The 16,553-nt window shown below is 33.9% G+C and overlaps 3 protein-coding genes across 3 annotated transcripts; all 3 read right to left on the bottom strand.

The window, feature by feature from the left end:
* Nucleotides 1-1,303: 1,303 nt before the first annotated feature.
* Nucleotides 1,304-2,585, bottom strand: LOC110699595 (stress-response A/B barrel domain-containing protein At5g22580-like). The gene is made up of 2 exons (XM_021877096.1): nt 2,354-2,585; nt 1,304-1,792 (listed from the first exon to the last, which is right to left on the bottom strand). The coding sequence occupies exons 1-2, from the start codon at nt 2,470-2,472 to the stop codon at nt 1,561-1,563; spliced, it is 351 nt and encodes a 116-aa protein (XP_021732788.1). The 5' UTR covers nt 2,473-2,585; the 3' UTR covers nt 1,304-1,560.
* A 6,539-nt stretch (nt 2,586-9,124) lies between these two features.
* LOC110699779 lies at nt 9,125-10,507 on the bottom strand. The gene has a single exon (XM_021877295.1). The coding sequence runs from the start codon at nt 10,505-10,507 to the stop codon at nt 9,125-9,127; it is 1,383 nt and encodes a 460-aa protein (XP_021732987.1).
* Nucleotides 10,508-11,200: 693 nt separating this feature from the next.
* Nucleotides 11,201-12,259, bottom strand: LOC110699778. The gene has a single exon (XM_021877294.1). The coding sequence runs from the start codon at nt 12,257-12,259 to the stop codon at nt 11,201-11,203; it is 1,059 nt and encodes a 352-aa protein (XP_021732986.1).
* Between the last annotated feature and the right edge of the window lie 4,294 nt (nt 12,260-16,553).

The raw sequence follows: 16,553 nt of genomic DNA, 5'->3' as shown, positions 1-16,553 counted from the left end.
TAATTTGAGTTTAATTTGGCTTAAAGATAAAACTAATACAAGATCTAATCTAATGAGAATACTAATAAGTATTAATGAAACGATATAGAAAATAACAAATTAATGATTGATAGATAGTGGCCCATAATAAGGTAATAACTCAATAATTACTTAGGTTAAAAAATGACCTAATTTGAAATTTGAATTTGGTCAGCTTGACCCAAATTCAATCAAACCTGAAAAGGATCTGAATTGGAATTATTGATCCAATGCTGAATCAACCTTATCCAAATCAAACTGAACCGAGCATAACCAAACTGAATCAGCCAAACCGAAATCAATCCGATCTAAATTCATCTGATTCGAAATTAATTCAATCAAACCCGTTTTAAACCCAATATGAATTTATGTCAATAGAATATGAACCAATCTGAAGTTGACCTGACCCCTACAAAGTACACGACTCTAACTCGACAAATCTTGACCCGAAATTAATCCGACCCAAACCTATGCAAGATTAAAATGATAACCTTGACTCGAACATACCCAACCCGAACAAATCTTACCCATCGTGGATCAACCCAAACTTCATCCAGGTACTAAATTGACACCCCTAGTTGAACTCGTATCCTCCTTCAAATTGCACCGATGGAAGGCTAGCTTACATGAAGAATAGACAACATTTGCAATAATCTTGGTTAAGTGGCAGACAAGAATTTGTCAAATCAGTTAATCAGGACATTTATTTAGACAATGTCAAGAAAGTGAGTTAATCTATCATGACATGTTCAGGAAAGCGCACACCTTACAGCAGCCACACATGAAATCTATGATTTTACACCTGCAAATTTCACAGATAATCTGTACTGTATTTACATACATGTTGTACTTATTGACCTAATTAATTAGATAATTATAAACACGAGGTAAAGTGTTAATTTGAACATTACTATTGAGCAATTCCAGCTCTATTAGGGTTAATAATTGGACACAAACTACGAGCTCGGGTACGCAATTTCCTTGTTATTTTTTCCATCCTTTAAATATTGTCACCATGGTCATCACAATTTCTTTCTACGTACTTTCTTGACCACTCTCAAATCTATTTGTTTATCAATACAACTTTTTAAAAGGTGAAAATTAGTAAATTTTAAGGGATAAAAGAGAGTAGTCACATATCTAACTGTTAAACAATTAGACGGACTAAAAGAGACTAACAACACATATAGAAGGGAGCCATGATTATCATCAATTACCAATACAACAATAACATAAGATATATAAAGCTAAAAGGCAAAACAAAAGTAAAAAGTCGTACAAAACATAATAAATCATCATATGCCTGCATTATAATGATAAACATGAAAGGGAATGCATGTCATTATACCCTGCAAATTAAATCTTACATCTAATGATGTAAGGTTTAAACATAACCCCAAAAAAAAAAAAAAAAAAAAAAAAAAAATCTAATTAATCCCACTTGAAACACCATATAAGTTACTTGGATTGATCTGAACGACATTATTATGTCTAATTAAGCTTCAGCTTCCCGTGGTGTTGACGGTAGTGGGTGTTGCCTAATTAAGCCGATGGCTCGGCCGCGGTGGTTTCCGATGGCTTGATGGGCTTGGCAAGGACAATGGGAAAATCAAGCAAGATGACCTTGTCAATTGCTACAGAAAATGTGGCTGAAAACTCAACATGCTTAGGATGAGCCAAGAATGCAGTGTACTCTTCTTTGTTGTTGAATGCCATCAAGAATGAGTGTGTAAACCCTTGCCTAAGCATTTCATGGCTCTCCAAATCTTGTCCCCTACACATTGTGTATGCATTTACCAAATTAAATTTACTACCCAATGTAATTATTTAGAGGATTTCATAATATTAATTTATATTAATAACTTATTTACAGAAGTGTAAAAAAAAAAAAACTACAACCTCTGATCCATCTCAGGAAGTTGTATATATGTATTAACTTTTTTATGAGACAAGTACTGTCTAAACATGATTAATTTTCAAAGACGGATACTTATATGTCCGTCTACTACCATATTTTCATGAAGTTTGATCCTTGTGTACCTCAATCCTTAGCGACTCTTAATGGTATACTATGATTAACTTTAAAAGAAACTAGAAAGTCGACTCATAAAAAATGTCATTTTTCTCATTAATAAGATAATTTTATTAATGATTCTCTTTATCAATCGATCTAGATTGAGAAGCTCGTTAGCATTTGCCTTGTTAATAAGACTATATCGTAAAAATGATCTAATGAAATTAGGGATCGATAAAGAAATCCGTATTATTTATAGAGTGATTCATGTAGGTAACGTATGTATGTTAAACATAGCAAGTTATAGTAAAAAAGACTTACCATTCAAAGGACCGAACTGCGTCAATATCCGAGACAAGATCTTTCATGCCTTTGATAATGTCTTCCACAACAACTCCTTCCTTAAACTTTGCCACCACCAAATGCTTGAACTCGGCCATGATTATTTACCTTTCACACTAACTCAAGCTCTATAATGCACCAAGATATATTTTTTCTATGACAACTAACCTAGTTAGTTTGTATTTATACACAAATAAAAATAGTATAATAATTTATTTTTTTATTTATTTTTTTAAAAGAGTTCATGAACTGTCCGTGTAACATGGCTATTGACCCAATTGACCCTTTAGCCCATGACCCATTTAAGCTCATTTTTGCCTGGCAGCAACTTTCCAACAAAAACATGCTACTCTGAAATAGACACAAAATATTAGTATATGGTACATATGATTGTAATTTTTATTTTTTGTCGAATTTGAGACCCACGCAATTGTGTTAACCTACCAATACAATGAAGTGTCCCAACTCTTAAAGTCTTAGTATTTTTTTTGCACGTGGTTTGGGGTTGCTTATAAAAAGCTGTTGAAATTAAAGGCAGATCGACTATTAAAGGTATAATAAGTTAGATTGTTCTTTACGTATAAATTAAAAAAAAAACAAAACAAAAAACAACGCTCTATGAAGAGAGCTTGTTATATACACCCGGGTGTAGAGTGAAAGAGGTTTTTCACTTCCTTCACCCTAGCGAAAAAGTAACAAACCTTCTTTTATTGGTCTGTTACTCTTAAAGCTGGATCCCCTCAGCTTTCCCCTTAGAGTGCTTCAATCATTCAGCCAGGGAGGGTTTGCTACAGTGATTCCGTCGGTTCCGGTTCGCCTGTGTACCATACACCCATAGGTATTTTGTTCTCATTATGATAATTGTTTTTTATTTAATCATCAAATGAATAGCAAAACTAATTTTGAATTAGTTGGGTGTATGATATACCCGGGTATATAAAACAAATTCTACTCAATGAACTATGTGTACGTAAATACTTTAAATTATTGAGAGATATTTGCAATTGAAGTCAGACCTTTGTCATCCTTTCTTGATTTAATCAAGTCACAATTGAGAGTTGTATGATGAAGTAATTTTATTATTTGTTCTTACTATTTCTATGAAAATTACAATCTCATCATTCTTATATATTATTTTGTAGAGTTTATTGTGCTTTTATCAAAAAAATTGTTGTAGTAGTTGTGTTCCTTCAACACTCTCGAGAAATTCAAGTATCATGGTTATATGGGGTACGGATGTCATACCGGCTCTAAATGCTTACCAGCAGTCCCCAAAATGGCGTCATGTGGACAACACTTTTAGTTATGTTTATGAGTGACCAAAGGCCTACTAGTAGTACGTGACACTTATCTACTTAGACCTTATGAAAATTATTGAATCCAAAAAAAAAAAAAAATGATAATTATCCAAACCACAAAATTCTAAAGGCACACAACAATTTATTTATTATACAAGTAGGAATTATTTAATTTTCACTTTACAGTCCTATTGAACAATATTAACTTTACCATTGAACTACCCCAAAGCTAGGATAGTTGACTTATCGTGACTGTAAAAACACCCAAAATTGGATAAAGGATTATTACAAGTTCTATATTCGTTCCTTCATTCATACTCAAAAAGTCAAAATAACGATAGATCTGAATTAAATTTTTTTTAAGGCGCGTTCTGCGGCTATGGGGCCAGGGGCGGAATCAGGGGGTAGCTGGGGTAGGCTAGGGGCACCCTCTTGATTCTATACTGTTTAAACAGTAATTTTGCATTTGCTATCAAATAAATTTTCACAGCTTAGTTGGTTAACATGTGAGTTCTTTATGGGATTTCTTACGTGAGACTATGAGCTCGAATTTTGTTGCTCTATATATTTTTATTTTTTCTTCCAGTCTTTTCTTAAAAAGCAAAGTCCCATTAGCATTTACTTAGTACTCGTAGTATTTAAAAGCTTATTTCATAAATTAATCATGGTAGCAACTTTATATATAATACAAGTATATGATATGATAAACTAGATGAAACTCGTGCGATGCACGGTTTGTTTGTATTTTTTCAAATAAAATATTCTACTAAATATATATTATCTCCTAAACTTTGTAATATTCGCTTGCTTACTACTTGAATGTTTTATTTTATTCCACCAAATTTCATATGTGGCTGGTCACAGCGTGTGGTCAGGATTACTTGGTCAGGGGTTACTTGGTTGGTCAAGGGTTACTAGATCGATCAGGGGTTACTCGGTTGGTCAAGGGTTACTAGATCGATCAGGGGTTACTCGGACAGCCAGAGGTTACCCGGTCGCGTTTTGATATCTCAGCTGGCCACACGATATGGTCAGCCACACGAAAAATGGGTGATTTATGATTAATATAAAATTTTAGATATAAATAAATTGCAATTCTTTTTTTCATTGGCTAAAATATAATATTTTTCTATGTGATGCTCTAAAATATCTTGAAAAACTCTCCTTTTTTTAATTTTTGTAAAATTTTATCATAATTTTGGTTCCATTAATCACCCAAATAAATTATTTAATTTTATTCATGATAATTTTTAAAAAATAATAATCTTATGTGTCGCTCTGATATTTTTTTAATTTATTATTATAATCCTACATAGCGTTAAAAAAAACTTATCTTACGTGGCATAATCGTATTGTAGCGTTTTAAAAATTTAATACATTATATATTATATTTAAGATAATATATTGTATTCAATTAATTTAAAATTTAAAATCTCATTCGTCAATTTTGCTTATGTGGCATTTGAATTATTTAATTCTAAAAGAAATTACAAATCTCTTATTTGATTGGCTATCACTAAAATTTATAATCCTACACGGCGCGTTAAGAAATTTCTATCCTATGTGGCTCTCTAAAAACTCGGGAAAAAAATCCCCTTTATATATGTACTAGTTTTGTGCCCGAGCGACGCCCAGATTGTTGATAAAATATTAGGATAAAATTTTGGCTTAAATGTTAAATATGGGCATATAATCCCTTTTGATAATGCAAGATATACAATATCATATAACAGTGTACTTTTTGTAATTTTGTTTGTAAATAGATATCTATGTTATTATTGACTTGAAATTATTGTTATTGAACTTAAATTTTATTTACTGAACCGAAAGTATTTTTACCAAACCAAAATTGTTTTATTGATTAAAACTTATTTTTACTGATTCTCTATTATTTTTTTTAACTAAATTAAATATATTATAAATGGATCTGGTTTTAAAGAACTTTTTGAAAGGAATTTTATGATGGAAATAAAACTGAGTTATACAATATTTATTTAAAGTTATGATTAATTTTGTATATATGAAATATTAGAAGTATGGTGTTAATAAAACTCTATACATGCAACATTTTTTATCTTAAAAAATTCTATCCAAGAATCGCTTACTTAGCAACATATGTGTCACAATTTTTTTGTCACCTACGTGGCATGATACTTGGCGAAAAACTGATATGCCAAATGTCGTTGTCTTGTGGTCTGGCTACAAGACTAGCTTTAGGGGTGTACACCGGTCCAAAACCGGACCGGACCTGGACCGGACCTGTTTGGACCGGGGACCTGAATTGGGTAATTATGAGGACCGGGGACCGGACCTGAATTAACAGGTCCGGTTCCGGGCTAGACCTGAAAAATCAGGTCCGGTCCAGGTTTGGACCTGAATGGACCTGTTTTGTGATTTTTTCGTTTTTTTTTTTTTAATAAAAAACCTTAATTCATTATTTCGAATACAAAATACCCAAACATAATTAGATAATTTAGCAAAGTACTCATTAATTGAAATTCTACATGCAAAAGTTGTAAATAATCAATTAAATTCAGAATACCAAATCAATGAAAGAGCAACCACGAACGACACTCCAACTAAACGGCTTCACCGCTGCTGCTGTTTCACTTAGGTGGTTTTCTTCACAGATCCGTTGTTCTGCCAGCCCAGAAAAATCAAAGCAGAGCCTCTGAATTCCCGTAGAAAATGAAGGATTACAGAACACAGCTAAGTCACCTCGACTTCTCCGTCCGCTGCTTCGCTTCACCGCTGCTGCACTGCTTTACCGCCGCTGCTCTGCTACTTTGCAGCAGCTTCGCTAGCCCAGAGAACAACCCAACCAAGCCTCCTTCGGTGTTCTTCGCTATTCTGCTGCTCAAAAAGTTCTCCTTTTTTTGTTGCCCAGCAAGATCTCAAGATAAGCTCTAGAATCTCACCACCAAAAACCCCAAAAATAACTTACCGGCGTGAATGTTAGGGGTTTTCAAGGGAGGAGTGAATGTTAGGGGTTTCGAGGGGGAGGGCAAGGGGCTTCGCCTGAGAGAGTGAGGAAGGCAGGAGGTGTCGGCGGTGGGCGTTGCCGCGTTGGGCTGAGACTGGAGACAGTGAGCGTGAGGGAGAGGGGGAGACAGCCAGGGAGTTTGGAGATTGGAGTCTTGGAGAATGGAGATAGTCAGATAGCTGTTTGTTAGGGTTGCAGCGTAATTTTGATTTTTGAATTTTTTTTTTTTTTTTTTTTTAAAAATACAATTTTTCCGGGTTTCAGGTCCGGACCTGAAAACCCCGGGTTTAGACCGGGTCCGGACCGGAACCGGGAACCTTGATTTTTAAGGACCGGGACCGGACCTGAATCAACAGGTCCGGGTCAGGTCCGGTCCGGATCAGGTCGGTTCAGGTCCGGTTTCAGGTCCGGTCCAGTTTTTGTACACCCCTAACTAGCTTTATTTATTAGTGACTAGATGAAGCCCGTGCGATGCACGGTTTGTTTATATTTTTTCAAATAGACTATTTTACTAAATATATATTTATCTAATAAATTTTGTGATATTCGCAACTTGAATTTTTTTATTATAAAATGAATTATTAACTTTATTTCTCATATTTAGATAAAATTTGTAATATAAAAAGATAATATTTTATTTCAAAAAGTTTCATATGTGGCTGGTCACATTGTGTGGTCGGGATTACTTGGGTCGGGAGTTACATGGTTAGTCAAGGGTTATTCAATCGATCAGGGGTTACTCGGACGGTCAGGGGTTACTCGGTCAGTGTTTGGGTGTGTCTCAGTCGACCACAAGATATGGCTAGCCATACAAAAAAGCTCTAAAATTAGTATAAAATTTTATAATTAATATAAAAAGGCGCTGATTTTATTTTTATAATTAATATAAATTTTTTTATCTAAAATAAATTGCAATTTTTTTTTTCATTGGCTAAAATGCTTTTTATTATAATTCTATGTAGCGTTTTTTAAAAAATAACTAATCTTACGTGGCATAATCCGATTGTAGCGTTTTAAAAATATTAATCCTAAGTGGCACTCTAATCATTTTTTAAAAATTAAAATCCTACATGGTGCTCTAAAAACTTGGGAAAAAACTCTCCTTTGGTTTTGTGTCCGGGCGATACCCAGATGGTTGATAAAATTTTAAGATAACATTTACTTGAATGTTAAATACGATCAAATAATTCATTATGATAATGTTGGATATTTAGACATACGATATCATATGGCTTATCATATAACTACCTCTAACACTAACTATGTAACCCCTATCTATAACACCGATTGAGTTTTCACTATAACACTGACTAAGTAACCCCTATAGCGCTAACAAAGTAACACTTGTAATAGTTGGTGGGACACGATTTAGCCAGCTACCTATAAAAGTTTGTGATTAAATATATTACAAATGGATCTTATTTTAAAGAACATTTTAAAACGAATTTGATGATGGAAATAGAACAAAGTTATAGGATATTTATAACAAGTTATGATTAATTTTGTATATATGAAATATTATAATTTTATCGATAATAAAACTTTATACAACAATTTTATCTTAAAAAATCTATCCAAAAATCACTTACTTAGCATCATATGTGTCACAATAATACTTATTTATTTCCTACATGGCGCGACACTCGGCGAAAAACTAAAATACCAAGTGTCGCTGTCTTGTGACTTGGCTACCAGATCGGCTTTATTTATTAGTGATATAATATAATATGATGCTAGATTATTTTTCATAAATTTATACAGAATAGCTAAGTCTTTAAATTTTATGAAAAAACATATGATCTTGGTCACCTTTTCCGCCACTGCATGGGGCATTTTTTTAGATCCACAAGGGTCTAAGGGATCAATGATTATTACAGTCATGGATTAATGGCTTCATGGGACGACCTCTATTATATTAGGGTGACTTTACCATTTTTTGTCATAATTAATAATTTTTTTTAAAAAAAAACCTTTCTTTAGAGCATACACAATGGTTGCCCAACCCCATCTTGGTTATTGATTATTTTATTATTTTATCCATCTTCCACCTCACTTATAACCACTCTTATAACCATTTAATAACCAATGTATGCCAATAGTTAACCATAATATTTTGGTTATACATTTTCTCTCTCCTACTTTTACCCAACCCCACCACACAATTTATTACTTAAATTCTATTATTATTAAATAATGCATTTGGTAATAATCATTCAAAATTAATAATTATTTATTAGCATACATTAATTAGATAAAATCTCAAAAATTTAAAAATAATGCAATTTTGATATTAATTAGTATGTAATTAGTCGTTAATTAAGACACAAACAATAATTGTAACCCTACTACATTCCACAATAATAAAAATCATACATATATATTCTATCAAATGACAAAAGTCTTTGAAAGATAATAACGAACCGCGAACAAGTACAAACACAATGATATAATATTGCGATTACACATCTATTAATGCATATTATTGTCCCTACTTTGAACACCGAATTTGAGCCACATATGTTCAACTAAGTCTTTCTTCAATGCTTTATGCATAGCTTCATCACGAACACGTGCTCTATTAGACATGTAAGTTTCCAAACTTGCAATTCGGTTGTTGCTATTTTGGAACTGAAAAGGCTCTTCATTATTTTCATTACTTGAAGACGCATTTGTAGCTTGATCATATTCATTTGGATCGTAATACGTTTTATATGTATCTCTTTCATCCTCAACAATCATATTGTGCATAATAATACACGCTATCATTATTTTTCCTAACATTGATGCGTCACGAGCTAGCGCTGGATTCCGTATTATTGCAAAACGAGCTTGTAATACTCCAAAAGCACGCTCAACGTCCTTTCGTTTAGCTTCTTGTACTTTGGCAAATAGACCTTCTTTTTCATTTTGTGGTAGTGATATTGTAGGAATGAATGCCGCCCATTTAGGATATATACCATCAGTGAGATAATATCCCATATTGTATGTGCGACCATTCACAACATAGTTAATAGAGGGTGCACAACCTTCAAAAACATCATTAAACAATGGGGATCTATCAAGAACATTAATATCATTACGACTACCTGGTGTCCCAAAAAAGGCATGCCAGATCCAAAGATCATATGATGCCACAGCTTCCAAGATTAATGTGGGTTTACCTGGTCTTCCAGAAAACATACCTTTTAATCGAAGTGGACAGTTTTTCCACCTCCAATGCATACAATCAATAGAACCTAACATGCCAGGAAATCCACGACGTTCACCAATCCTTAGTAGTCTTACTAGATCTTCTTCATTGGGCTTTCGAAGGTATTCATCACTAAAGTAAGAGACTATTCCTTCCACAAAATGCTGAAGTGAATCTCTTGCAAGAGATGCACTAATCCGAATGTAGTCATCCACAGAATCAGCGGAGGTGCCATAAGCTATTAGTCTCATAGCCGCGGTGCATTTTTGTAATGCAGAGGCACCAAATCTTCCTGTAGCATCTTGTCTTTGCTGGAAGAAGGGATGACGTTCTTCTAAAGTTTGCTTAATTCGTTGAAATATATGTTTGTTCATGCGAAATCTCCGACGGAATAATTGTGGAGGGAACACAGGATGGTCGGTAAAGTAGTCATTCCATAAACGACTGTGTCCATCCTCACGATCCCTTGGAACGGGAACCCTTGGTGGCCTTGGCACTTGATTAAACATTTGATATACTTCAACTGGATTGGACATAAAAACTTCATCCATCATTCGATCGAACTGGCGATTGGCTTGCCTTCGTCTTTCATATCGTTGGGTTTGGCTATTTTCTGAATTGGAAGAGGAATTAGAAGAGTTGGAGCTATCGTCAGATGACATGTTTTAAAACCAAATTTGATATGAGAATGGAAGGTAGAAGTATAATAGGGGGAAATGGATGGTTGTTCAAGGGAATCCCACTCTGATGTATCCATCTTATAGAACAAGTGTGTATGATATGTAGTAATTTTTTTGTCTTATATGGTAAATTTGAAGTCTTGCATGCATGCAATGATTCATAAAGTAGTTAATAATTTTTAAAAGTAATGGAGATGCATGCCTTTGCATTGTCACTATCACCTTAACATTGTTATGTACGTCAAAGCAAGTGATGCATGCTACTATTTCCTTTTCAGTGTTAAGTACATCAGTGAACAAAATTCACTATTACCTTTTCAGTGTTAAGTACATCAATGTCTAGTATTTAATATTTGCTTTTCAGTGTTGGGTACATCAAATACTTTACAGTGTAATGTAAATCAATGTACATCTTTTGCAGTGATATATCAAAGTGAATCAATAGGTTTAGTCAGATCAATAATAATTATATGTTATTATATAAAAACTTTAATGTATTGAATAATATTATTAAGCTTATAATACGATTATAAGAAGAGACATGTAATTTAACTTAATAACTCCATAAGTATTCAAACTACAAATCAGACCTTAAGTACATAAAAAAGAACAATAAAAAAGGAATTATTTGAAATCAACCAACATTACGACAATAATCAACCATACACTAATACATTAGTCTGAGGGGAACAACTTCTTCAACAAAGTGCTCCTTAATTCTTGATCTTCCGAAGATAAGTTTGGCTTTGAATCGAGGTGTTTAAATAACTCCATATTAATTTTTCTTTGCTTCCTTGCTTCTTTCTCCCTTTCTAGTTGCAACCTTGTAAGTTCAACTTCATTTTCTGATTGCCTTAGAAGGTTCATGTTCTGGGCAGTGTCCAACCATTGTTGCCATGCTCCACTTGGCATGTTTGGCACCTTGCTCTTTCCTTTATTTTTACTAGATTCGTTGCTAGAAGGAAAGCCTGAATACCCAATATCACCACTGGTTGGTGTTTCTGGGTTTGATGAAGAGGAGTAGTTTCCAGCTTCATTGATACGAGATCTCTTTGAGTCACTTCCTTGAGTGGATGTCTTTTCCTTGCATTTTTTAACAACATCTTCACTTGGTTTCCATGCTTCATGTTGTTTTAAGATGTCCCAAACATGCTTGTCTTTTATTTTCCTCCAAAAAACATCCCCCTTTTGGTTAGTGTTAGTTTTTTTATTTTGACTAACCTCAAGCCAAGCCTTCACAAGAACCACTTCTTCAGCTTTTGACCAAAAAATTTTCCTTCCATCTTGATTGCCTCCTTCATTACCTCTTTCATTACCTTCGCCTTCTTCAACTTCTGGTTCATTTTCGTCATCTGATGCATTCGATGTGTATGAACAATCGAAACTCGAAAATGCACCATCACCTTGTGACATAGAAAAATGTTGAGACATGGGAAATGTTGAATCAATTTGAGAGATTTGAATATTTTCAAAAGATGGGATAACATTTGGAGAATTTGAATAATTAGGATTTTGTGGTGGTTGAAAAGGAAACGGAGTGAAAGTACTTGGATTTGAGAAATTGAGATTTTGTGAACCGTAATTCGGAAAATTTTGAAAATTTGTATCTAAATCTGAGTTGAGATCAATTGGAAGATTAGAATAGTAAGGTTGAGGATTTGGATTATTTTGGGGCTGTGATGAGTTATGAGATTTTGTGGATTTTTTTTTTCTGTTAGATTTTGGAATGTTCATCTTAACACAATTTGCCAATAAGAAGAGTAATTTTCACTTAAAAAAAGTTGTTTCAAAATACTTCAATATTGGGCTCATTTTATAGAGAAAAATAAAATAGAGCCGTTGGTGTATTTTTTTTTTTTTTCAGAATTGTATTTTAAAAATTATGGCCGTTACAAAAATTACAACGGTTATAAATTCAGAGCAAATCTCAACCATTGATATTTGTATTACGTGTCAAAATCTTAGCCATCCATGTCAACCAAAAAGCAAAAAAAAAATTGCATGACCAAGCTATGATAACCGGTTATTGAAATAACCAGGTTATTAATATTTTCCACCAAAATTTTCTCTCTCCTCATTATTTTATTATTTTCTCACAATCTCTCTCCTAATAACCACCCCAAGTGGTTATTTGCTGTGTCTACTTAGGGCATTGTAATAAGGGATTGTATGATGACGATGGCATTTCTCTTTTTAGTGGCTGACATACCCTTTTCCCGAGAAATTAGAGAGTACTATCTTTTTTGATTTCAAAATTTATTTCTTGTGGATTTGAGAATATTAGTAATTGTTGTGATTTTGTACATTTACATTATACATTCGTGTGGGGAATAAAAGTAGATTGTCTTTTGAATTTATTAAAATGATATTGCTGTAAAGATTTGACAGACTTGACATACCCAAAACCGAAAGGCACTTGAAAGTTGAAAATAGAATGCATGCACAATATGTATATTGGTGGTAAGGTATATTTTCAAAACATAATTTTTTATTTTATATTTTCAAAATATAAAATAAACAAGATGTTTGTGAGCACTAATAAATGGAACACGAAATTGTTCACATGAAGCTTATTTAGTAATCAAACAAGCCTTAAACATTAGTTCAAGTTAAAGCATGTGTTTTTACCGAGCTTATTCACGCGTTATATTTCAACTTTGATCCTACCATTCATTTGCTAACTTTGACTAGACGACTACTTATGGGGCATTTGGTACAAACGTTGAAAAAGGATGAAAAGTAAACAAATAAGAAGGGAGAAATAAATTATAGTACTCATAAGAAGTACTTTTTTAGTTATTTGATTTAAGCATGAAATTATTAAATATTTTTTATTTTTCATAATAAGGAAAAGAACTGTAATCAGATTTCAACCCTCACAATTTTTGTGATTAAATATTTGCGGATCAAACAGTTAAAAAGTGATGGGGACGAGAATAAGAGATCTCTACCTTTAAAATGATATTATGGGAGAATGAACCCTTAATTAACCTAGGTCGACGGCTACTTGACTACTCTACTCGTTCGACGGCAACGTGACTACTCTATTCGTACAATGTGAATAGTGGAAAGGGTGGATAGTGGTGAATGGTGATGCCTGCAAGAATAGTGAGGGTTGGCCTAGATCGGACAGCCCACGTGTGAGGCGACTTGATTTCAGACTTTGCGAAATTTCTAGTAATGTACATAAACTAAGGACAAATAATGAATCAGATATTTCGTGTAACATATTTAAGCTCAACGAGTACTATTTTTATGCTGCTGCATGACTCTCTGCAAGACTCCATCCGCAAGCTACGTAAGTCTTGTGTTGCTTTCTGGAGCCAATGACCCAAAAAAGTCAAAGGTATAATAGGGGCCGGGCTACTAGCAGTCTAGCAGACCTTAAAAGACTGACTGTAATATGTAATGTAACGCTTCTGTATAACAATTGTTTGAAGTGTAACAATTCCATCTGTAGATAAAACTTTATACTCCCTTAGTTTTTGATAAATTATAATTTTTTTTCTTTTTTATTCGTTTCTAATTAATTACAACACTCTTGTATTTGATAAGAACTCACTAGGAGTGTGCAGAGTCGATCCAAATTTGATTTGAACTCGAACCACATTGAAGCGAACCAAACACTTCTACTCCCTCCGTATTTTAATAAGTGTTACAGTTTGACTTTTTTCACTATTCACATATTGGTTTTGACTTGATTAATTTACCAATATATAAAAAACAAATGTTATTGTATAATACATCGTTAGATTAGTTATAATATATACTTTCATAATATCAATTTTCCTATCATTTTACTAATATATAATTACATAAATTCATGGTCAAACTTGTGTCTCGACATGTGTGTTTGGTCAAACTGCAACACTTATTAAAACACTGGAGTAGTCTTATCTCTAGTCTTTGAAATAAAGATTATCGGGTTGTTTAATTTATTTTAAAATGTGTTATAGGTAAAGCAATGTGTTCAAGACTTTGACCTTTGATTGTGGGCTGAAAACGAGCTCAATCCAATTTAGCGTTGGGCTAAAGATTACCTACACCAAAGAGCACGTTAGTTGGTCTTGTGGGTGTGTCCAAGGAAACCCCTCAAATGCTTAAATCAGGCCGGGTTATCGAAAATAAAGGAAAGTATTCAATGCAAGTGTAAGTATATTAAATGCTAATATGTGTGAATACCTTGAGGGTGTGGAGAATGTCGCTATCTATACCCACAAACTAGTAAATAGTGTGGATTCAATTGGCAAATGGGCTGTAATGAAGCATATGGGCTTAATTGACGGAATTGGGGGTTGTGGTATGCCATAGTGTTAGAATTCGCCTCTTTCTTCTATGTATCCCCTCCCTTTTCCTTGTATTTTCTCTATGTAATGTCTTTTAAGTCTTTCTTTATGTTTTCTAGGCTCTAGGTAGAATTATTGTGTTACTGTCATTTCAGTGTTCACTAGTAATTTTATGTGTAATCTTATTAAAGCTCATTAGGGAGCGAATGATTGAATGAAATCTGAGCTCCCTACCCGGTTGCATATTGCTTTAAGATTTGTTTGTTGATTTAAGCCTTTATAGATATTTTGTTTGCCTTGTTTTAAAGCACCCCTCCAAATTAAGAGACCCTCATTGTCGTCGGACCCGCTTGTGCCCGCTTTAAAGTATCGACTGCCACAAGCCCCAACTCCTCACTTGTTACATTAAGACATGTGCTCCCCTTGAGATACATGTGGCCTGTGTTGCTTTGTGCTCACAAGCCCCATTGCGTTCTCGTCGCCAAAAGACAAGAGCGCGCCGCACGATCCGGTGTCAAAACACTCGGACCGTGACAGTTGGTATCAGAGCCAAGGCTGATCTTAGACACCATGCAAGCGCTTAAGAGTTTGCTAGAAGATGGAAACACTAGTAGGAAATCATAAATGAGCACCGAGAAATGCGCAACAGTTTTAAAAAATCGGTGCGAAAAAAATAAGAGGGATTTAATGAAAGAGTAAGCACACCAGTTCAAACCAAACCGGTGCGAACTTATAGTAATTGCACACGTTCAAACCGGTGCCAATTTTAATAAAAAAAACCGCCCCTTTTCTTCTTTCTCTTTCTTTCCCGTTGGTTTTCATTTTTCATTTTCCTACTTTCTTTCTCTTTCTCGTTCCCTCCTCTTCATTCTCCCTTCTCACAGCAGCTTGACCACAGCCGCCTCCTTTACCAGAGCCGCCACCTGCACCGGAACCCCATCCACCACTGCCGCCACCTGCCCCAGAACTCCTTCCACCACAGTCGCCTCCTCCACCGCGAGCTGAGTTCCTTTCCCTTTCCATTCTCCTCTTAGCAGCGACATAGGAGCAGCCCTGAGGTTCACCACAACCGCCACTCCACAACCCCGGAACTCCCTCCACCGGTCGCCGTCCTCTGCCTTCCATCTCTCCTCCCCTTCCACCTCCAATTATGGTGGATATTCTCACCTCTTCCACCTAGGGTTAGTATTAATTTTTTGGCCATTTTGAAAAATGATTTTCAATTCTCTACCTATATTTTCTTTTTCATTTTGAACAATTATTAGGCACATTAGCAAACTAAAGTTAGGGTTTCAATATAATTAAACCCCAATTTTGTGAATTTTAGGTGGTTTTAATGAGAAATTTTGAATAAATTAGAGATTAGTAACCTTGTTAGTTAGTTGAATTTTGGTATGTAAAATATAACGTGGTTGAATTTAGCTTTAAAAAAATAATATTATTTCCTGAATTTCTGATTTTGTATGAATTAGTGATTAGCAATTGTGTTATAAATTAGTGAATAAATTGGTGAAATTACATTAATTACTCTAGATTTTAAATAAATTAGTGATTAGCAATTGTTAGTTTGATGAATGATAGATGTGTTATAGTTTAGCAATGTATGTAGGTACTAATTAATTACTAACTTATATATATATATATATATATATATATATATATATATATATATATATATATATATATATATATATATATTCATATGTGAAGCACAAGTTTAGCTTGAAGACTACATATTTAGC

Source organism: Chenopodium quinoa, unplaced genomic scaffold (genome assembly GCF_001683475.1).
Source record: "Chenopodium quinoa cultivar QQ74 unplaced genomic scaffold, ASM168347v1, whole genome shotgun sequence".
Classification (NCBI taxonomy): Eukaryota; Viridiplantae; Streptophyta; class Magnoliopsida; order Caryophyllales; family Amaranthaceae; genus Chenopodium; species Chenopodium quinoa.
The sequence above is the reverse complement of the archived record's forward strand: the minus strand, read 5'-3'. Positions and strand labels throughout refer to the sequence as shown.

What these genes read in the sequence shown, in the direction of transcription:
- LOC110699778 (XM_021877294.1), bottom strand. Translation starts at nt 12,259, where the DNA reads ATGAACATTCCAAAATCTAACAGAAAAAAAAAATCCACAAAATCTCAT.
- LOC110699595 (XM_021877096.1), bottom strand. Translation starts at nt 2,472, where the DNA reads ATGGCCGAGTTCAAGCATTTGGTGGTGGCAAAGTTTAAGGAAGGAGTT. An exon ending in GCAGTTCGGTCCTTTGAATG is followed by an intron (nt 1,793 to 2,353) that starts GTAAGTCTTTTT and finishes CACAATGTGTAG; the next exon opens with GGGACAAGATTTGGAGAGCC.
- LOC110699779 (XM_021877295.1), bottom strand. Translation starts at nt 10,507, where the DNA reads ATGTCATCTGACGATAGCTCCAACTCTTCTAATTCCTCTTCCAATTCA.